A 22909-nucleotide genomic window follows, 5' to 3' on the forward strand; every position below is an offset into this window, starting at 1 on the left:
GGAAGGGCTCTGGCAGCCAGAGTCCTATGCAAGCAGCTGACTTTCCTGCAGCCCTCCCAGCCGCGCCTCGCTCTGCATGGGGGGGAAATCCCGGACATTTTTAGTGATTTACAAATTCCCCCCTGGACGCTATTTTTAACACAAAAAGGAGGACATGTCCGGGTAAATCCGGACGAATGGTAACCCTACCCTAATGGTGGAAATTTTCTGTGCTCATGCTGTCTCTGGCAATGAGAGTTTTCAGCGCACACTGTCCCACCATTGCGCCTGCTGGGAGAAATCCGCTCTAGGAGTGATTATAACCGTCTCCGCACCGTTCTGCAGAGATTGGGAAGATTACTTAATGTTTGTGTGATGTGGGCACTTGCCTTCTGAGACCCACTAAACTCATTTCACTGTCATGGAGAAGTTGTTCAGTTATTACTGAGATGGGTTGGATTCCAAATAGTAAACTAGAAGTGACAGGCCCTTTTATATGGTCCAGTGGATAGGACATATAACTTGCCCCCAGGACTTCTGGGTTTGAGTCCTGGCTCGGACATGGAATTGCTGTGTGACCTGGAGCATGTCACCTATGCACTGCTGTTTTCACCATCTGTAAAATGAGGCTAATGCTACTTACCAACCATGGTAAATGCTTTGAGATGTACGGATAAGGGGTGCTAAATGTTCTGTTAGCAATTCAGTCTCTTCCCCTTCCTTACGTGTATCTTATGTCCTCTTCACTTTGCATTCACTGATCTGGCTCCCCTGTGCTCACTTTTTCTTTATGGCTGCTTAGCCTGTGCTGTTAGACTCTGTTAAACTTGTACTCTAATAGTGAGACCCTGCATCTCCCACACATTTCTCTTCTAAATGTTGCTTATTTCTGCATGTGGCTGTTGAGGCTTCTCACTTCCTTGTTCTGTTTGTTTTTATAAGTGAGTCATGACTGTAGAGGCTGTCTCCACAGCTCCCTACTTTCCTTATGCATTTCACGTGGCTGAAAAATGATGCAGTCAAATACCAGATAAAAACCAATGGGAGTTTGCATGCATGAGTTTTGTAATCTCTAGATTGTGATTTAACACATTAGTAGGATTAAAGCACGTGTAGATCCCGACCAGTTCACAGCTTATTTCAATGGCAAATGGTGCAAAATATTGAGACATTCCTCTGCAAATCGTAATCCACAAAACACAATTCACAAAAAAGCAAAATGGAAACATTTTGTAATGAAATTCATATGCAATGAAATCTAGCTAGACAGATAGCTATCCATTTTTAAAAAGGGAAGTATAGCTAAAATTACAATTTTGTGCCACAGAACTGCTATGAAAGCAGCAGAGAAAGCACAAGTTTGTAATAAGTTTTGCGTCAAAGCAGACACTAGTAAGTACTTGAATGTTCTTAAACAGAAATACCTCTGTGTATATCATACACAGTAGTAAAATTAGAATTTTTTAATGGAGCTTTTGAGTTGGAAGCAGACTGGCTTAAATCCAGGGAAGGTGTTCACACATATTTTGCACCTGAAAATGAAAAATCTTTTGGATTGCTTGCCTAAAGTTACTCTGCACTGCTGATTTTTTTGTTTTGTTTTTTAACTTGACAGATGCTGCATGTATTAATTGGATCAGGCTTTCACTGTAGAGCCATTCACTTGTGGCTTAGACACTTCCCCACTGCTGAATTGAGGGCCTTGCCTGGGAAGGTCTGATTGGCACTGTATCTAGCTGTGCTGCTCACTAAATTCATGTGTTTGCATGCAATAATTTAAACATACTGCACACTTTCTAAAATGGTCTGCTTACAAGTTTCAGAATTGTAAAAGTGGAATGGCTGCTATAAAGAATCAAAACCTCAGTCATAGGAGAAATGACTGGATTCTAGAAACAATTGAAGTTTAAATTTTAAACAATGGCAATTAAGTTACTGTAGATGGAATCCATACGGTGGTTTGCTTATTACATTTTGCATTTACTTATTGTTATGGTGCCCAAGAGGGTTGTATGCTTCATAGAGAAGACGGGACCTTGCCTGCAAGAGCTTGCAAAGTAAATGACAACCTATAGAAACTTGGCAGTCCTCTAATTTTTAATATGGCCTCTTGCTTTTGTGTTCAGTGCTTTGAAAGCAGTGTATATCTGGGTACAGCAACTACTTCCCATAGCTCAGAACACAAAGGTCTATTGATGAGTGTTTTGAAGCTTTCTACAGGCTTTTCCTTAGGCGGGTTGGTCAGTTTATGAAGGTTACCTGTGCCTGATAAATTAGGAATGCGACCAAAACACTGCTCTGGGCTCTTTATGTTAAAAAGGATTTATTGCATCCCCACTACTGGCTGTTTGTCTTGTTTTTACATTTAAACTTCAATGGTTTTGTGAGTGAGGCACAGAAGGGCTCATTTCTTCCGTCTTCTGAAGCGCAGCTGTGTTTATGACCCTTCAGAATAACGACAATGAGACCGCGCTGCACTGTGCTGCTCAGTATGGCCACACGGAAGTTGTGAAGGTTCTCCTGGAGGAGCTGACGGACCCCACGATGCGCAATAACAAGTTCGAGACGCCTCTGGACCTGGCCGCACTCTACGGAAGGCTGGAGGTCGTGAAGATGCTGCTGAACGCTCACCCCAATCTTTTAAGCTGCAACACTAAGAAACACACACCCCTGCACCTGGCAGCTAGGAATGGACATAAAGCTGTAGTCCATGTCCTCCTAGATGCCGGCATGGATAGCAACTACCAGGTATCTTGCCAATCCATGTGTGAATCTAGTGCAAATGAAAGGGGTCAGATAGCAGCTGGGGAGGCTGGAGTCCTCCCCATAGAAAAGGCACTGTAGTGGTAGGGCAAGCGTCTCTTGACCTCAGTCCTGGAGGACTCTGCTTTAAGGATGAGAATAGCTCAGTCTCCCATTCAGTCCTTGGCTGTGTTGGGGGGTCCCGCTTGGGGCAGATATACAGCAGTGAAATGTGTCCCAAAAGGAGTGGAGAGAACTTGTTCTCTCTTCCCACCAAACCACTTCTGACTTCCCTGTTAGCACAGAAATAAACTTGTATGTCTTATCTGTCTTTCCTTCTGTGGGAGAACATCCACTCAAAATAAACTTTGGAGAGTTTTTACTTTGTTTATAATTCTCAGGCTCTCCCATGTTAAACTAAACCTTCCTCCCACCCCAAATTCTTAATGCTGCAGAATAGCTTCTCATACAGTGTGACCCCAGTAATGGGTATTGGTTGCAGTGAGTTGCTTTTGTCCACATACTGTGCGTGCAATTACTTTTTTTCCTGTTTGTATAAACCCCTAAAATGTGTTAGGATTACTGTTCACAATCTGGGCTCATGGTATATTGATTAATTTTTACAGACTGAGAAGGGCAGTGCTTTGCACGAGGCTGCTTTGTTTGGCAAGACAGACGTGGTACAAATATTGCTGGCTGCAGGTGAGAGAACGACATTTTGACACAATAGCCTGGAGATGGCTTTACAGGGAGCATGTGATAAGGGAATGGTGTATGGTGGTAGCATTTTTCTCTTATCAGCCAGCGGTGGAAGAATCGTTCCTCTGAGTGACTCATGGAGGAGGTATTCTCTGGGCAGTTGGGTCTTAGGTCTCTTTGGAGGAAGAATTTATTTAACTCAGCCCAGGAAATGACCAGAAGAGCATCTAAGTCATGACTCAGTTACAAGAAATTAGCTTTGTTGCAGATAGTCTGAAAATGCTGTCTCACCCTGCCCGCCTTATCTCTTCTAGGTATTGATGTGAATATAAAAGATAACCGAGGCCTGACAGCTCTGGATATTGTGAGGGAACTTCCTTCTCAGAAAAGCCAACAAATAGCAGCTCTCATTGAAGGTAAATGAGTGTGTTTTCTAGTCATTCATATTTATTTTTCTGTCTAAATGTACATGTTTCGTGATCCCAGCAAACATCACAAGCTAAGCATCTTCAGGCCAGGCCAGTCCTTGGAGGGAAGCATCTAGGAATGCTCCAAGAAGTAGTGCTTTACCTCAGTTGGTGGTTCTCTTTGAGTCATTGACCCTGTGCCCCACCAGTGTTTCATCATGATGCTCTAGGAGGTGCTGTCTTGAGATGATCCTTAAAATAGAAGTCTTGATTACTTGTGGGAATAAAAGGACCTCTGACCCTTTGCACAAGAGTGGGGCATCCTAGCTAGAGTCCCATTTGGGTAATATTTTCTCCTTTAAATTTCCTTTCAGCTGGATATGGTGTTTGTCACATCTTGCATGTAACTGTTAGTAAATAATGTTTTCACCCCAAGCATTTGTGTAGAGTGTTATAGATTCAAAGCATTCTGCAAACATGAACTAAACTTCATGCTACTCCTGTGAGGTTGCCAAATACTGTCCTAATTTTTGCAAATGGGGAAACGAAGGCTGCTTGAAGGCTGAAAGTTTTCAAGCCTTAAGTGGCATGAGTGAGACACTTAAACTCAGGTGTCTAATTTCAGGCGTTTAAACTTGGTATTTCTACCCAGCTGTCTTGCTTGTGATCATAGGTCCCTGACTAGAAACGATGTCTCTTGACAGTCCTGTGCTGGTCCACACAACTTCACTGCCTCTTCTCAGTGTAGTATTCTCGGCTCCTCGGAGCTCAGATCAAGTGTTGTATCTCACTAAACAGCTACATAGTAATCTGCTTGATAAGGTTGGGTGTGCATCTTAACTAGTTGATCTGTAAAGCGCTTTGTAGTTCTCTGATGAAAGGCATTCTGCGGAAGTTCAGTGTCATTATTCCTAACCCTGGACATGTGATTAAAGGGGTAATCTGCTCCTATTGTGAGAGCTGAGCTCCCAGATCTAACCCTGCACTTTGATTTCTTTTGGGCCATTTAAATACGTAGCTCAGCAGCTTTCAGAATAGCCACTTAATTCTGATCCACAAGGTGGGAATGTGGCACGCATGATATTGAACCAGGGAACAGGACTGTCTGCCTAACCTGGGTAAGTGGCAACCCCAGTGGTGAGCTTCTCACTATTTGAATGTTGCTTTTTCCTCTTTCCTGCACAGATCACACAACTGGGAAGAAGAGTGCAAAAGCGGCAGAGAAGGCTCTGTCAACACCTGTCATTCCTGCCACTGAACCTGCAGTCCGGATACCACAGGGTAATTAGTCTGCTATCTGGGAGGCAGGGCTTGAGTTTGTCGGGTGTGCAGATGACTGCTGATGACTGCACTGCTCTGAGTATAGAAGAGGCATGGTTCAGTTATAATAAATCCAAAAGTTGTACTTTGTGCCCAGAAAGCCAAATAGTCTGAAACCAATGATTCCCCTTCTCTCCCACCCCCTGGTTCTTTAAATCTGACTTGCATAACGTATCCCATCTGTTGCCCCTGTAATGGGGGTGGGTGGATGTCTCCATAAATCCAGAGGAAGCTGCCATTTGTTTGCTCTCATCTTTGCTACTGTTCTGCTGAACCAATAAAATGATCCGTAAAGTACCAAACATATCAGGTAAAATGCAAATACGGTGCTTCCTATGTATGTGTCGCATCCTCTCTTAGAGGGAGTACCAAAGGATTGGCTGCATTCCAGGGGTGTGGGGTAGTGACACACAACCCTGGTGGAGACTGTCTGGTCTATAGAACAGGTTTTTATAACCGAGGAAAAAATCCTTCAACACTGATCAAGGAAGTCCAGGCTAAACCTTGGTGAAATTAAAAAAGGCTTATTGCTAGCATGGTTTGAGCAGCCTTGTGGGTAAGACACCAAACTGAACTGAAAACCGCAGCAGCTGTTCTCTAATGGGGCAACCCCTAATGAGTTTGTATGGTCCTTGTGTGGGTGTGCTTCATGATATCTAAGCAGCGATGCATGCAACCTAGATTCTTGTTCAATTGCTAGGCCACTTCTCTTGCTTGCTTGTAGGGTAACTTGATTTTTATCAAAACAATTTAAATCAGCAATTTAAATAGAAATGTAGGAGTGAAAGGGACCTCAATAGGTCATGTAGTCCAGCCCCTGCACTCAGGTAGGACTAAGTATTATCTAAACTATCCCTGACAGGTGTTTAGATAAACATCTGTAGGTTAGACAACTTATTCGTAAAAACTTCTAATGATGTAGATTCCACAACCTCCCTAAGTAACTTTTTCCAGTGCTTAACTACTCTTACATTTATGTCTTTTAATGTCAAATCTGTCTCCTTTGCTGCAATTTAAGCCCATTACTATTCATCCTGACCTAAGTGGATAAGGAGAACCCTCCTCTTTATAACAACCTTTACGTACTTGATTCTTATGTTCCCCCTCAGTCTTCTCTTCTCTAGCCTAAACAAATTAATTTTTTTCAACCTTTCCTCAGATGTCACATTTTCTAGACCTTTAATAATTTTTGCTGCTTTCCTTTGGACTTTAATTTATCCACATCTTCTGGTACCCAGAACTGAACACAGGATTCCAGTTGAGGCCTTTTCAGTGCTGAGGGGGATAATTACTTCAACACTCCTGCTAATGCATCCCAGAAGGATATTTGCTTTGTTTTTGTAACAGTATTATATTGTTGACTCATAGTTAGTTTGTGATCCACTATAACCCCCAGATCTTTTTTTGCAGTACCCCTTCCTAGGCTGTCATTTCCTATTTTGTGTTTGTGCCATTGATTATTCCTTCCTAAGTGTAGTAGTTTGTGTTTGTCCTCGCTGAATTTCATCCTATTTATTTGAGACCATTTCTCCAGTTGGTCAAGATCATTGTGGATTCTAATCTTGTCCTTTAAAGATTGCAACCCCTCCTCTCCCAACCCTATCCATACACTCAAGAAATGTACTCTCTCTGCTATTATCCAAATCATCTATGAAGATATTTAAGGGAACCAGACCCAGGACAGATCCCTGTGGGACTCCACTCGATATGCCTTTCCAGCTTGACTGTAAATCATTGATAACTACTCTTTTCCAAACATTTGTGCACCCACTGTATATTTCCTTAGTTTGTTGATGAGAAGGTCATATGGGCCAATATCAAAAGTTGTACTGAAGTTGAGATATATCACATCTGTTGCTTCCCCCATCACAAGGCTTGTTCCTGTCAAAGAAGGATATTGGGTTGGTTTGACATGACTTGTTCTTGACAAATCCACGTTGACCGTTACTTATTGCCATATTAACTTCTAGGTGCTTACAAATGGATTGCTTGATTATTTGCTCCATTATTTTTTCAGGTACCAAAGTTAAATTGACTGGATTATAATTCCATGGGTTTTCCTTATTCCCCTTTTTATATATAGGTACCATAGTTGCCCTTAACGAGTCCTCTGGGTTCTCTCCCGCCTACCATGAGTTCTCAAATATCATGACTAAGGGCTCAGATTTCTTCATGATTTAAATCACCAAGTGGGAAGCTCAATTTAAATAATCAATTTTAATCAGCTTTTCCTTTTGTGCTTCAGTTACATTTCTAAAGCAAGGTGCCTTCTCATTGGTTGATATAACCATTAAGGCATGTTGATTTACAACTAAATAGTCTTTAGGGTAAACTTGGTACATATTTTTGCTATGGAGAGGGTTATACTATATATACATTTGAGCAATTATATAGCTTAATTTCAGATAATTAATTCTACACTTTTAGTATGTTAGAGAATGGTGAATGATGTATTGCTTATTTACTAGATTTTTTTACTTACGATTTGTGTCAAGCTGCATTAGAATTATAACTGGAATTTTATTAAATACAACAGCATACAATTTATTTTTATTAAACAAAATAACCTTAAATATTTTAGATACATAAACTTCTCTTATTAAAACATGGTTCACATTTATAACAATTATAATAAGTTTAGGCCTTAACATATATTGTGTACAAATTAAATCTGAATTTAAACAGGTCTATTTTTAAAAAGAAAACATTATTTAAATAAATTCCAAAATATATGTTTTAAATTAAAAAAAAAAAAAAAAAAACCCCCCCCCCCCCCCCCTGCAAATCATCAATTTTTATCCACGCGGCTTGCTTGTAGTCCTGATTTGTGTGGCTCTTGCAGTTCTCAGTGTGTGATTGATGGGGCATTCTTCGTTCCCTCCAGGTGATGTGGAGAAAGCAGTGACTGAACTGATCATAGACTTTGAAATGAACCCAGAGGAGGAGTGTCCTTATGAAGCTTTATACAATGCGACATCCTGCCACTCGCTGGACAGCCTGGCCAGTGGGAGGTCTTCAGACAGAGACTCTGTGAATAAGGAAGCAGAGACAACGGGTCTTAAGGCAGCAGGAATCAGGCCTGTATGTAGCTGTGTGTGTTTTTATCTGTCTCTTTAAGTAATATAGAAAGCATTTATCTCCGTTCCCATACACTACTGCACTCTTGCTACAGGCTGAGTACCCAGCAGCGCAGTTGGAAATAAGTTTTAGATCCACTGCTAAGTTTGATTAGAGCAATTGGGATTTCCTCCCTCTCCTGCCTGGGATGTGCGTGTTGCCTCCATAGTATTCCACACGTGTAATCACTTCTACATCATGTCTGTCTGCTTCTTGTCCAAGTCTGTAAGAAGATGAGTATGGCCATGCTGGGCCAGACCAATGGTCCATTTAGTCCAGGATCCTGTTTTCTGATAGTTGTCAGTTGCAGATGGTTCAGAAGGAATGAACAGAACAGGGCAATTTATCAAGTCATCTATCTCCTGTCATCCAGTTCCAGCTTCTGGTGGTCAGAGGTTTAGGGATACCAAGGATGTGGGGTTGCATTCTGGACCATCTTGTCTAATAGCCATTGATGGACCTATCTTCCAGGGACTTATCTAGTTCTTTTTTTAACCCAGTTATGTTGTAGGCCTTCACAACATCCCCTGGCAAGGAGTTCCACAGGCTGGCTGTGGATTGAGAGAAAATTTTTTGTTTTGTTTTGTTTTGTTTTTAAATCTGCTGTTTATTAATTGCATTGGGTTACCTCTGGTTCTTGTGCTGTATATCCAACATGGTATTGGGCTGCTGAGGTTTTATACAGAGTGTCACTTACTTTGTCAGGACATATTTTTGTTTATGGTTTAACTCCTTGGCTATAAGAACTTTTGGAGTCTAGTATGATTCTCTGAGTTGTGACATTTTTCTTCTCCCTTGTCACCCTCTTCCCTCTCCAAAAGACGTGTAATCCAGTCCCCTTTGAATGCCCAGTGGTAAAATAAAGTTGATTTCCCCAGATGCTTCAGCTGTTCTGATTAGCCTTGGCAGCAAATTTTGTTCTGCATGTCATTTGCAGACAGAATCCTGCAGGGGGCGCCGGAGGCTTTGCGAGTGAAGTATGTAGTCATTGGAAGGTCTTTTTCAAAGAAATCAGCCTAACTAGCTTTCTGTTAATTGCATCTGCTGGGGCTTTAGTAGCTGGTGGCAATCTTTTGCCATGGGGTGGGTGGGACCTCGGCTCATGGTATGTTGTCTGTTTCAGTGTTTTTTATTGGGAGATGGTGGGGGGAGGGGAGTTGAAGCAGACAAGAAGGAAAGTAGCAACGAATAATTCACCAGCTAGATGGATGCTGAAACCAGCTTTGTATAGTTTCAAAATGAGAACCTATATAATCTCTTTTTCCTCTAGTACATCTGCTACTGGAATAGTGATGTGAGACCAACTTAAAAAACAAGGTTTAGGAAAACTTCTGCCAGACCCTTTTTACAAGTATAAAACACCCAAAGCAGAATCCTGCCATGAACTGCAACTACAAGTAGACTCAGTCCATGTATGTGGTCTTTTTGTAATAGTGCCTGCTTTGAGGCTAAACTCATCCCATACAGCCTGCACAGAAGGTCAAGTATGCCAAACTGGAATGGGAAGAGGGAGGAAGTGCTCTGAAAAGCAGAAACTTGTTGGAGTTCCCCCAAAAACTGCTCAGGTTTTGGAGCAAGTGCCTGAGCATCCGTGCTTGCCAGTAGGTGCTGCTGCTGGAGAGAGCATGAAAGTATCTAGATTAGTCAAGATACAGTGCAAATGCAATTAGCATTTGGCAGGATTTTTAGAGCTATTTAACTATCAAGTAGTAACCTTGCAGTATTGTGAGGAATGTGGTCCAGTGAAGTCTCTTAATGTCCCGTGTGTTCTCTCATAACACCTCTCCAGTACATATTTACTCCTGCTAATGAGTAACATAAACAAATTCTCACCGCACTTTCCCTTTCTTGCATCTTGTACCCTAATAATGAACTAATCCTTTGCAACTCCAAGGAGCACAGAGTCAGAAAGTTGCTTTTGTGAAGGAGCATAGGCACCAGCCCAGCTGGGAATCTCCCGGCTGTTAGGGCAAACTCCTTTTGCTACCCTTCACTCTAAAAAGTCTTATCAGGGGATAGAATTTCCCTTTAAGCATATAAGGTCTGGTCTATACTACCCGCCTGAATCGGCGGGTAGAAATTGACCTCTCGGGAATCGATTTATCGCGTCCCATTGGGACGCGACAATCGATCCCCAAATCAGCGCTCTAACTCCACCAGCGGAGGTGGTAGTAAGCGCCGCCGACAAAAAGCGGCAGAAGTCGATTTTGCCGCCGTCCTCACAACGGGGTAAGTCGGCTGCAATACGTCGAATTCAGCTACGCTATTCACGTAGCTGAATTTGCGTATCTTAAATCGACTCCCCGCTGTAATGTAGATGTACCCTAAGAGGGGGCTGAAAGGAAGGAGTTTAAAACAAAGCTATTGATGGTGGGCTTTTAAACTGCAGAGAGAGCGTCCACCCCCTCCTGCCAAGCCACCCCCTGACGAAGAGGAGGAGCACGTGGAGAAGAAGCTAGGTCGCAGTGCTTCATGTGAGGTATGCAGGCTTTATTGGGTGCTTTCTTTTTTCAGGGGTGTGTGAATGTGTGGTTTAAAGGTGAGTTTTAATGGCCTGGGAGGAGCCAGATATGATGATCTTAACTTCCTTGTGAATCTGAAAGTGAAGGATTCATTTTGTGGGGCGATATTACTGGCAGTTTTATATGGAAACTTCCCTTACGCAACTCTGGCAGTTTCAGACTGGGAATTCCCTTAGGAAGAGACTTTGTATCAGGCAATGGTTTTGTCATGTGGACAGTTGTCAACTATCATGAACCCACTAAATATATTTTCATTTAATGCTGAAGCCTGAATTTGAATCCAGGTCTGCAGAGATCTGAGGCCGTTAAATCATGTTGCATCTTGGCTCCCAATTACAGGTCAGACAGTTGTTGGTAACTTCACTGACTTCCATGGAGTTGAACTGATTAATACCAGCTGAGGGTCTGGCCCATTGTGTGTGAAAGAAATCTGCTGCAGATTCTAGTCTGTATATGGTGTTTTGTGATGCAAAACTTGAACATTCACATTGGACTGTTTACAGTCTGTCTTGTTGCTCATTTTGCCAAATTCCCAGAGCTTCAGATGAACAAGCTCTGCAGAAGGCACTTAAATGGGAAAACACCCTAAATGTGTACTTGGAGACTCCTGCTGACAGGTAATAAAGATCCCGAGAGAACCTCGCTAACTTCCTGCTGCACTAAAAATCTTAAGCATTCCTCAAGTAAGATGTATGTAAAAATACAAGTTAAGTCTCTTCTGCCTCCTTCCTCTCGAATGGACTCTCAGTTCACCAGACACTTGGATTTGAATTTTTATCATCTGGTTATCTTGATTTGCCACTGTTTGGAGTACAGCATATATATGCAAGGTGTCAGTGAAAATGTTGGCTTTAAAAAAAAACACCCATGTAGAACTGTGCAGTACCTCTGGGGATATTGTGGGGTAAAATCAATTTATGAGGTTATTTAACGATGGCCTATTGAACAGGTTTCACTGCAATTACAAATGGTCTTTCAGATTAATTTCATAATCCTTTCCACATGCCTGTCTTTTGGCGGGGGGGGGGGGGGGGGAGCTGGGAAAAGGGGTCACCAGGTAATTCGGAAGCAGAAACTCTGCTTTTAAAGATAAGCATAGTGGAGGGAGGGAGATGAACATGATCTTGATCATAATTACAAAACACTTGCTCTTACTGTCCCTCCATTAAAGGTGATGTGGAAACGTGATCTGCTAGGGGAAATCTTGCTGGCAAACAGATGTATGCACAAAGTGATTCCTTAGGGGCATGTTGATTTGAAACGAATTGCAGTGATAGCCATGAACTGACTGTATTATTGTAGCTGTCTGGTATTGATTACTGTAGATAAGATGATACAACCATTTCATTTCAAGCGGTTATTCCCGCTCCTTTTACTCATGCTTTCCCAGAAACTCATCTTTCAGGATAAAATTTTCCATGCTTGATCTCGACCTGAAGATTTAAAAAAAAAAAAAAAAAAATTGGGGTGGGGGGAGGGGTGTTAAATTTGAGAGAATTCCTAGTTTTGAATTGAGGATAAAAATGGAATGTTTCCGTTCAGACTGTACTAAGTCATGGCTGACATTGAATCGTAGCATGTATGGCTCTCATGGGGGAGTGCTCTTGACCAAGTTAAAAATAAATATGGTCAATAACAGTGATACCATTAGGCAATTGAAAAGTCATCCTGGAGCGATTTCATAGAATATCAGGTTTGGAAGGGACCTCAGGAGATCATCTAGTCCAACTCCCTGCTCAAAGCAGGACCAGTTCCCAACCAAATCATCCCAGACATGGCTTTGTCAAAACTGACCTTAAAAACCTCTGAGGAAGGCGATTCCACCACCTCCCTAGGTGACCCATTCCAGTGCTTCACCACCCTCCTAGTGAAAAAGTTTTTCCTAATATCCAACCTAAACCTCCCCCACTGCAACTTGAGACCATTACTCCTTGTTCTGTCATCTGCCACCACTGAGAACAGCCGAGCTTCATCCTCTTTGGAACCCCCTTTCAGGTAGTTGAAAGCAGCTATCAAATCCCCCCCCCCCACACACTCTTCTGCAGACTAAACAATCCCAGTTCCCTCAGCCTCTCCTCATAAGTCATGTGCTCCAGCCCCCTAATCATTTTTGTTGCCCTAATACAGTTGATTTTAATACAGTAGCTGTAGAAGATTTTTAGCAGGGCCCATTGAAACCTTACCCTATTGTAATATCTCAACGTATGTTCTCCCTGCCAGATCTGTCCACCACAGGGGCAGCTGCTGGGACTACATGGCTGAGGAAGACTGTAAATGTTTCATTGAAACACATGGCACAGAATCCTCATCTACCGCCTCAAAACCTGCCATAACTTTAGGGACAGGAAAAAATCATGACTATGAGAGAATTACAGATTATGGTGGTATTTTTTTTTAACTGCACTCTATAAATGCCAAGCTTTTATTTCAAAACAGCCTTTTATTCTGTTGCCATGAGACAACCTTCACAGTGTAAGCAGTTGTTCCTCACTTATGCACCTTGAGTTTCACCATTGAAAGATGTTTTGCAGTTATATACAGAATAGCTGTTTGCTCATATCTGATGGGTGAATTCTTTCACCATCAATAGAACCTTTCTGTCTCTGTAGCCTGATAAGAGACTGAAATCTCAAACAAAACTTCAGTTTATCCTTTATTTACTACTCCCATTATCAAAATGGGAAGCTTAGATACAATTAGTTTCAAACAAAACATGGTTATTCCAACATTATTCTGTAGTTTTCTGGCTGGGGGAGGGAGACAGAATTAGAGCCACCTGGGGTTTTTTTTTTAAGTTGAAGTAATAAATCCTAAAGGTAGCCACAGGCCATTAAGAGGTGAATTACAGGAAATCATCCAGATCTGGGAGTGTTCAATGTTTATAGGGTTAAGTATGTTCGACAGGGTGTTTTCAAACACCGACTGGGCAGTGGCTTCTAATGAATAGGAATAAGGGGTTGATTACCTACTCAGTCTAATGTACTTCGGGAAATGAACCATGTGCATGAATGATGGATGAGATGTTAACTTGAATTTCCTTCTGCCCATCCCTGGTGCATGTCTAGATGGAAGTTAGATAGCATAGGATTTAGGATCTGTCTTCTTTCAGTTAAACAGATTCAAATGTCAAATACCTTGTGCAAGTCATTGCTGAGGGTAGAATGTCCTAGATTTGAAAGGTTCACCCCTCTTTCCCCACCCCCCCCCCAAAATAGATCATCAGAGCCAGTGTTGGACTTTTGGACACAGTGCAAGATCCACCTATTCCCAGTGGTTTGAGCATGGATATAAATACCTACCTCAGAGGAGAGGTGTAAGTCTTAATGTTCAGGGTTTCTGAGACCCTTACTCAGACAGTGCTGTGAATAGGCAAAGCCTAGTTAAAATAACAATCAGAATGTGTTCTCTACCCAGCCTCTCCCATCGAGAGGAGATATCCAGCTATACTTGAAGCAGTGTGGATAGTCCAATCAGTAAGTTATGTAGAGTGCTTGCATGGTTTGAAACCCTCATTAAGTAATTGTGGCTTGTTAGTCCAGGCCATTCTTTTAGTATCCTATCCTGGCAGTTTAACATAACAGGCAGTCGCATCATAGCTTAGACCAGGGGTTGGCAACCTTTCAGAAGTGGTGTGCCGAGTCTTCATTTATTCACTCTAATTTCAGGTTTTGTGTGCCAGTAATACATTTTAACGTTTTTAGAAGGTCCCTTTCTATAAGTCTATAATATATAACTAAACTGTTGTATGTAAATAAATAAGGTTTTAAAAATGTTTAAGAAGTTTCACTTAAAATTAAATGCAGAGCCCCCCCGTATCGGTGGCCAGGACCCGGGCAGTGAGAGTGCCACTGAAAATCCGCTCGCATGCCGCCTTCGGCATGCGTGCCATAGGTTGCCTACCCCTGGCTTGGACTGTATGCTTTTAGGGTCAGGGTCTGCCTCTCTGTGTTTTGTATAGCATTTAGCACAACAGAGTTCTCAGCTCAGTTGACTGCTGTGATACAAATTATAGAAAAGCAAAAACACTTTTTTTTTTTTTTTTTCTTGAGCTGCAACAGAGTGGGGGAAGATAACAGTAAATTGGGTGTGCTGGCTTAAAAATAAAATATCTGGTCTAATGCCCCAAAACATGCAAGGTCTTAATAACTCTAGCAGTAGTGGGAGGGAGAAATGCCTTCCTTTCAAATAGGAAGGTGGCATACTGCACACTTGCCATTCCAAAAGCTGCTACTTGTCGTGCTCCTGTTTTAAAGTTTCAGAGTGGTAGCCGTGTTAGTCTGTATCAGCAAAAAGAACGAGGAGTACTTGTGGCTCCTTAGAGACTAACAAATTTATTTGAGCATAAGTTTTCGTGGGCTAAAGCCCACTTCATCAGATGTATGCAGTGGAAAACAAAGTAGGAAGATACAGGTTCATACATTCTGTGTGTGTGTCTCTCTTCCCACTGTGTTTTCCACTTCATGCATCTGATGAAGTGGGCTTTAGCCCATGAAAGCTTATGCTCAAATAAATTTGTTAGTCTCTAAGGTGCCACAAGTACTCCTTGTTCTTTTTGTTTTAAAGCTTTAATTCTTTGGAGGCAAAGTAGCAGTGAACATTCCAGCACAGTTAGCCACATTCAGTGCTCATGGATTCACTGCATCTAAACCAGGCAGAAACAGTCGCTTTCTTGTCATTAATTTAGCTACCAGACTGAACATTGCAAATGGTTGGGCGAAACTGGGTGCAGTGCTGGATGAGTTGTGGTGGGCTTATTCTCAACTTGAAGTGAGAAGCCAGTCCTATGATCTGAGTACTGATTGCCTAGGCTCTTGCATGCCTATTACTGAAGGTCTTTCGTTCCTCTTTTAGGGCTCGGGGGAATCGGGGTGTTTGACTGCAGATGTGCATGTAAATGCAAAACCTTGGGAAACTTACCTGGTTTTGTTACATACCCAGAGCATGTTCCTCAAATAATTTGCTAAGGTTCACCATCATGCTAAGCAAACTCCTGATTCAGTTTCACGGTGAGGCTTTGAGTTAATTTGAACCTGATACAGACTAAGGGCATGTCTACACGGCCCTGCAGTTTAGCCAATGGGGGTGTGAATAGCAATGTGCTGTGCTGTATCTCCCTGATGTGGACACTGAGGGCGCGAACTAGTTCACATGAATGTAGTCCTCTTCAAACAGGACTATACTGATGCAAAGCAGGAACCTTGCAGTTTGTGCCTTCAGTGTCCACATGGGGCAGTTACAGCACAGCACTTTGGTGTGCATTGCTATAGAACTAACTCCTCTTAGTCCAGTGGTTCTCAACCTATTTATGTGGCCCACAACATATTATATGGGCCGCATCCAATACTACCTGTATGGCTCTGAGGATGTCACAGGGCCGCAGCTTGTGTGTTGTTTGGGCCGCAGGTTGAGAACCACTGCCTTAGTCTCTAATACATTAGCATTAGAGGTGCAATGGATCAAGGAAGGTAACTTGACTGACTGGGAGGTTGGGTTTGTTTGAAGACCACCACTGGCAGGCTTCCTAGAGGCCTCCAGTGCAGTTGGTTGGGGATTCTACAGCTGTTCCAGATGTATTTAATTACAAAAAGAGGCTTCTCTTGAATATGGAAATAAGTAATACAATCACTTCAGTACCCTTTTTTACTTGGATGTTAAATTCAATTTATATTGCTCCCGGTCTTTTCAGTTTGAAGCATGCTATGGAACTTGATATTGAAAATGCTAATTGTGACTTTTGGCACCCGAGAAAGTGTGAGAAGGAGGTAGTTCAGATTTGAGAGTAGTATGCTTGCTAAATGATGAAGTATTCAATCAATAGTGAAATAATTAATAAGGTTGCTAATGGGGTTTGCCACATGAAGTCTGAGTCAGCATCTTTTTAAAATAGATAGCGATGGACTTCTCATCTATTTTTTCAGGCTGCCTGCAGACTGAGCAAGTCGTCACTACATCAGTGACTGGGCAGTCTGGAAGGCTTTTTTCCAGCTGTAAGAGTTAGAAAGTAGTGTGGGGGTGGGGGAGGTGTTTGCATTTTTAAAAAACAGTCTCAGCTTCTGAATTAGTTCTCTGGCAGAAGGGTGGATTCTGCGGCACATTCCATGGTCAGAACAATGGCATATAGGAGGGCTCCATGCATACCATAGGGGTAAATGACACTGACTTCGACAGACAACTACAGCATGCTGTGTTTCATTAGGTCTCTGTGGTGCGGAGGAAGAGCAGGGGAAGTGCAGCCGAAGAAGAGGAGCATCCTTATGAGCTGTTGCTTACCGCAGAAACTAAAAAGCCGCTTGCAGTGGATAGAAAAACAAAAGGTAAGAGATGATACAGAAAGACAGCAATGTCCCAGAAAGACAGCAGTGCCCAGACTGCCTGGGCTGGCAGATGTGACCAGCATGTAGGGGGCCACAGGGGGAGAAATTTGATCCTAGCTATTTCTCTGGTTCGGATGGCTGGATTCTGTGCTGCAGTTATGTTCCTGTGGTAATCAGCTTCCATTCTCAGGGGAGAGGATTAAAATATTTCTGCCTCAATATCTACATTAAGTAAGAGAAGGTTTTTTGCCCTTAAGGCAAATATAAGATCCTAGGGACTTGACCCATTGAACTTTAAAAATTAAAACACCAGAATCTCGTGCACAAAGTAAGCAAAACAGGAACGAAAAAGATCAAAATGGAAGAATAACCAATCCATTGCTACTAGGGAAAAATCCTGGTCAAGCGAGTCAGTCAAATACAAGTGTGTAAATACTAATGGGCCAGGTCCTCAGAGGTTTAAATCTGAGTCAATACATGTCAACTGAGGATCTGGCCCTGATATCACAATCCAAAATCAAGAAATGCACCACTGGCTGTCAGAGCCAATTAGAAAAATAAATTAACCAAGGAAGAAAACAAACACAGACAAAGTAAGCTGCTGTTAGGCGCCAGTTTAAAATCCGGTCATGCCATCAGATTAAATGCTGCGCTTGGCTCTCTTCCCCCAGAGGGACCTTCATTTGGTGGTTTATGTGGGATTTGGGAACCTGGAGCACTGTACACCACCCTGTATTTTGTAGGCGAGTATTGTTGCATTTGGTTTTCTTTCAAGAAAAGCTTTTTAGGTGAAAGATCTGCTCAGTGTGTACAACAGAAATGAGCAAGAGATCTGGGGGACTTAGTTGTGACTTCCGGTCTAAAGCAGCAAATGTTTCATCCTGAGACTGAATGAACAGTAAATATGACTTAGTGTTATGACTGTTGCTTGCCCTCCAAAATCACACTCCTCCTCCTCCTCCTGCTAGTCTATTCACAGATGCTAGTTTCCACTTCTTGAATGCGCACAGTGGCAAAGAGGTCATTGATTTTTCTCACCAACCTTTACCAGAGCTATTCGTTGTCTGATGCAAAACTGCAGTGGTTTTCAGGTTGATGCTTCACAGTCCCAAATGGGAGAAGTCCTTGGGTGATGGTGGTTGAAAAGCTAGTTCATGTCTTCTAATGCTTGACTTGAAAGGTTTAATTCATGTAGTTCAGGTGCTGCTGGATTTGTCTTTTCTGTAAGCTGTCAATGACAATACTACTCCTTCCTCTTGCCCTTGTCTTTTTGCTTAATATGCTAGTGCATAAATAAGCATTGGATATGGGTGTGTGTGTAGTTGCATATGCACAATATGATGTACTGTTTAAACTGTGGTACATTAGAGATAATTCATTGCACAAACGCACGGAGACTTAAATTCAAATCTTGATCCAGGGTTCTCCCCCTCAGCCTGGCACAAGCCATGTGTATTGCAGAGGCTGTGGGCCCAATCCCTTAAAAGAGGGAGGAGTTGATGGAAGCCCCTTGTCATCCATTTAGCTAAATAAGGAGCCGAAGAGGAATCCTGATTCCTGGCTAGTCTTCAGCCAGGAGGATAGGAGCCCTGAATCCAGGTTGGCGCTCTGAGGATGTCTCATTGTGGTTCTAAAGAACCCCCTTCTCCATTAGGAGGAGAGCAATCCAAGAATCTAACAGTGTTTGGTTCTGAGAGTCTGTATTGGTTCCTTTCTTTTTGAAATAGTTTGTTTAGATCTAGCACCAAAAAGTGGCTCAGCTCAAGTGGTGGGTAGGACAGAATCTGCTGTTCGAAGAAAAGGGGTCTACCAGTGCATTTCTCGGTACTGTATAAAAGAATCTGAATGCAAGAAGCAGCAGTAAGCTTGGGGTGGGCGGGAGAAAGGTGAGGACTTGATCAGCTCTGCTCCTGTTTCCTCTCACAGCAGGTGGTGTTGGGGTGGGGAGGAGTGTTAGCAGAGCAGTCACTATCTTTCCGGTATCAATATTACTGTCACTTCTCCTTTTAAAATGGTGCTTTTTGTTCACAGCTCGTACCTTGAAACTTAATGGATCAGTTTCTAAAGCAGTGAGATAATGCGTGAGATTGCAGTATGGCAAGGCTACAGGTGTTGCAGTTTTTCTCTGCCTGGCCCGCTCTCCTCATTCCCAGCAGTGCTCTTGCAGGGCCCAAATGGCACAGGGGTCAGTTACTCACTGCATCATTTAACTCCAGGTGCTTTACAGCTCTTGTTTTGATTTTTTTTTAAGGCACAAAGTGCTGTTTTTAAAAACTGCTGCTTTCCATCTTGTGTCCAGTCATGACTGCACATGTGTTCTTAGCCCCTGAGCCTTGCTTTCCTTTTGTGAGTGGATTAAAGCTCTCTAGCACTGTCAAGGTTCACCTGATGCTTTGGGCAGAGTTTCAGATCTGGTTTGGTTTGATCCAGACCAGCTTCCCATCTAATATAGAAAGGAATTTTAACAAGGTCTAACGTGTAGAAAGTTAAGCCATGTGATGAGAATTAAGTCAAGTCCACTGGCATGGTCCTCCCTTGTGGATTGGTTAGAGGGGCTTGGTAAAACCCAATGCATCTTGTCAGATACATCATAGAGGATGGGTGGGGGGAAAACATGCCCAGGTTTTGATGGTGGTTTTTTTTTTTTTTTTTTTTTTTCCCCCCCTTAGGGGAATCGCCATCTTCAGGTGCTATCAGCAGTAACCAGCTTCAGGTAGGAGTGACTTGGTTCTTTCTTATGATACAAGAGAAGCAAAATTTTCTTCTTTGACATCACAATTCTGTCTTTTCTGGGAGGTGGCAAACCACAAACTGTATTTTACTCCTGGGGGAGAGACATGAGTCTACATTTGTACTGCTCAAGATGGTTCACAAACTAAGAGCAAAACAGCACTGCTATCTCCTAGTAACCAAAACATTCCTTAACTGCACCTTCTTTAAGGTGGAAAAGTCATTTCCTGAACTGAAGTATTTTTTTGAAGAGGGAGTGTGGAAATAAAATGCAAACAAGCTCACAAAGTAGGGCTGCATTCTCTCAGGGTGATGTGATATAAATTCTGTCCAGCATGATTCCTGTGTTACTAGATGTAAACATGTGCATGTGGTGAGCTTTTCCTGTTCTAGGCATAAACACTCACCTTTAAAGTTTGCGCAAGTGAGCGTTTCTGCTTCCAGTTTATTGCAAAAATAATCTTCAGATAGAGCCACTGGTTGTGCTTTGTGAGGCCGTCTGCCCCATCTCACCTAGCTGTCCTGGTTTCTTCTGTGGCACAGAAGATACAAACTTGCATGCAACTTTTGTAAGTAACTTTGTGGCATGATGCATTATAGTGGGTCCTTGCTGGGCAGGGGTAGGGAAGGGAAGACCCACCCTATAAACGCTGCCATTAATCTTTGGATCAGGAAGCAGGGGCAAAAAGAGCAGAGAGAGCTTGATGCTTTTCATCCAGGGGACATTCGATAAGCCCTCCTGGTTATATAGCAGGGAGACTTAGACTTGCTTTGGGTGGGGAAGGCAACAGCAGTATATTTTTAGAACGGTTTAACAAGGAAAGTTTGGCTCGTTGAGTATTTCATGTTTGAAGATACCTGACTGCTGGCCAGAGAGCTTACTTAAATTCAGCTGTTCGGCTCTATACCAGGACTGAGTAACTTCATCTGCACCATGTCTGTATTTTGATTTAAATGGTTTTAATGTACGTGGCACTGTACGAAAAAGGTGGCCTATGCTCAAAGGGGCTTACATGCTCGTTAGGTGTTAGTCAATTCCGGTTATGTGTGAAACCTTCAATGGAGGTTGACTACAAGGGCAAGTGCAGGTGTCTTTGTGTGTGTATTTATAATAGTTACTAAATGAGTTAAGAACATAAGAATAACCATTATGGCGCCATATTCTGTCTTCTGATGCTGGCCAGTGCCAGATGCTTCAGAGGGAATGAACAGAAGAGGGCAGTGTTGAGTCATCCATTCCCTGTCATCCAGTCCCAGCTTCTCACAGTTATAACTGAAAGTCTCTATGGACAAAATGCATGTTACTAGGTTTTCAGAATTAAACCTTAAATATAAACTACAGGGGATATTTTCAAAGGCACAGATGAGTTAGGCACCCAGTTCCCACCACATTGTCCTCTGTGCCTCTGAAAATCTCCGTGTTCTAATTAGTTCCCCCAGATGAACTGCTTTTCTACCTATTCAGCAGAGAGCAATGGTTGGCATGTTTTTACCATTGGGGTGAAGATGACCATACTGGCTGTAAGACTGGAATAATCTAAGTGTATTTGCAGGCCAAACCCCGAAAAGGCATGTCTTCCCAAGATGGTCAATGGCCATTGAATCGCCAAGGTTCTTCCGACCTCTCTCCTAGCCATTCCGAGCAATATCCAAATCCCGAATCACGCACAGTTGAGACCTCGACAGGTAAGGCCCTTGCGCTTGTTGTGCATTTATCCCCAATAGCAACCCTGCTTCTGTGCTTATCTGTGAGATTTTTAATACTGGTTTGTGTTAAATGCCCTGAAATGTTCTCTCCCTCAAGGCTTTCATCTCTACTTATTTGCTCTTCTCTGCAAGTGTCACAAACCCAACTTTGCCTTCTTCCTCCCTGGGGTATTTCTGTCCTGGTCTTGTGGTTGGCGCTTCATTTGAAGAGGCTGAATGCATGGCTGTGCTTTCCCTTCTAACAGAGACCCCTTTGTTAGTCTTTGTGAGTGGCGCTTGGCCAGTATGTTCTGTGTGGGCCCAAGTGTTCTAGCACGCGGCACAAACTATTGCCAGCCGCCTTTCTGCCTTCGGACAGAAATGCCATTAAATGTTAAACTGGGGTGTTGACAAAATGAGCAGTTAGGAATAGAAAAGGAATGAGAAGAAAGAGGCTGCTAAGGCCATCAAGACTCACTGTCCAGTCTATGCAGTAATTTCCCCTGTGGTGGAACTGGTTACCATAGAGTAAATGATTTGTCATGATTAAAACAGGGCTTGACCTTGCCGTGTGTATGGATGGAACTCTCTTAATGTATTCCTGGTTTGTTACAGCCTTGTGTCCTTGATAGGCTGTCACGTGGCTCAGGGATATATTGAACACACGGTCTGGTCCTGCAATACTCTAGCATGGTTTAGTGTTGGGACAGCCCTAGCAGAGTAAGATATAGTGTAGGCAGGACCTTGGAGAGATTGTAACTGGAGAGATGTTTCATCTTCCCCTATTAGCAATTTCATTTGCAAATTTTACACTGCATTTACATGCATCGATGGTAATTTCCAGTTACCTCACTTCCTTAGAATTTTTAATCTACTTAATTTTCTGTTTTTGGGGTGCCGTACCTGAAATGGTCATAAGAGGGACTTGACACAGGCAAGAAGAACTGTGAGCTCCCTCAGTGGGCTGCCCTACTGGCTAACTTCAATTCCAACTTGTGCTGCTGTTCTGTTCCCAGGCAGAAGCTGCCAGTTCTATAAGTTGTCTCTTGTATTTCTGTGGAACAAACAAATGTATAAGGGACTAAATAAAACTAATCAAACTCACGTTTGCAGCATTGCTGTGGCCGTGTTGGTCCTGGGATGTTAGAGACACAGAGTAAGTAAGGTAATACTTGGACCATCTTCTGTTGGTGGAAGGGACAAGCTTTTGAGCATCACGGATCTCCTCTTCAGATCTAGAGAAAGTAACCAGAGTGTCTGAGCTAAATACAAGGTGGGACAGATCCCTTATGCTTGTATTTAGTGGAGACATTCTGGTTACTTTCTCCCGACTTGAAGAAGAGCTCTGGGAAACTCAAAAATGTGTCCCTTCCACCAAAAGAAGTTCAACAAA

At 42.6% G+C, this 22909-nt stretch overlaps 1 protein-coding gene across 6 annotated transcripts in view; it reads left to right on the forward strand.

Moving 5' to 3' along the window:
* Nucleotides 1-22909, forward strand: part of ANKS1A (ankyrin repeat and sterile alpha motif domain containing 1A) — a 156981-nt gene that overhangs the window by 52860 nt on the left and 81212 nt on the right. For all 6 annotated transcript variants that reach the window (XM_034767433.1, XM_034767432.1, XM_034767434.1 and 3 more), the window contains 9 exons: nt 2431-2727; nt 3348-3423; nt 3735-3836; nt 5013-5108; nt 8032-8228; nt 10654-10743; nt 16983-17100; nt 19770-19813; nt 21384-21516. In XM_034767433.1, coding sequence (XP_034623324.1) covers nt 2431-2727; nt 3348-3423; nt 3735-3836; nt 5013-5108; nt 8032-8228; nt 10654-10743; nt 16983-17100; nt 19770-19813; nt 21384-21516 — 1153 coding nt within the window. The remainder of the gene's footprint in view (nt 1-2430; nt 2728-3347; nt 3424-3734; nt 3837-5012; nt 5109-8031; nt 8229-10653; nt 10744-16982; nt 17101-19769; nt 19814-21383; nt 21517-22909) is intronic.

This window comes from Trachemys scripta, chromosome 4, assembly GCF_013100865.1.
Source record: "Trachemys scripta elegans isolate TJP31775 chromosome 4, CAS_Tse_1.0, whole genome shotgun sequence".
NCBI classification, from domain to species: Eukaryota; Metazoa; Chordata; order Testudines; family Emydidae; genus Trachemys; species Trachemys scripta.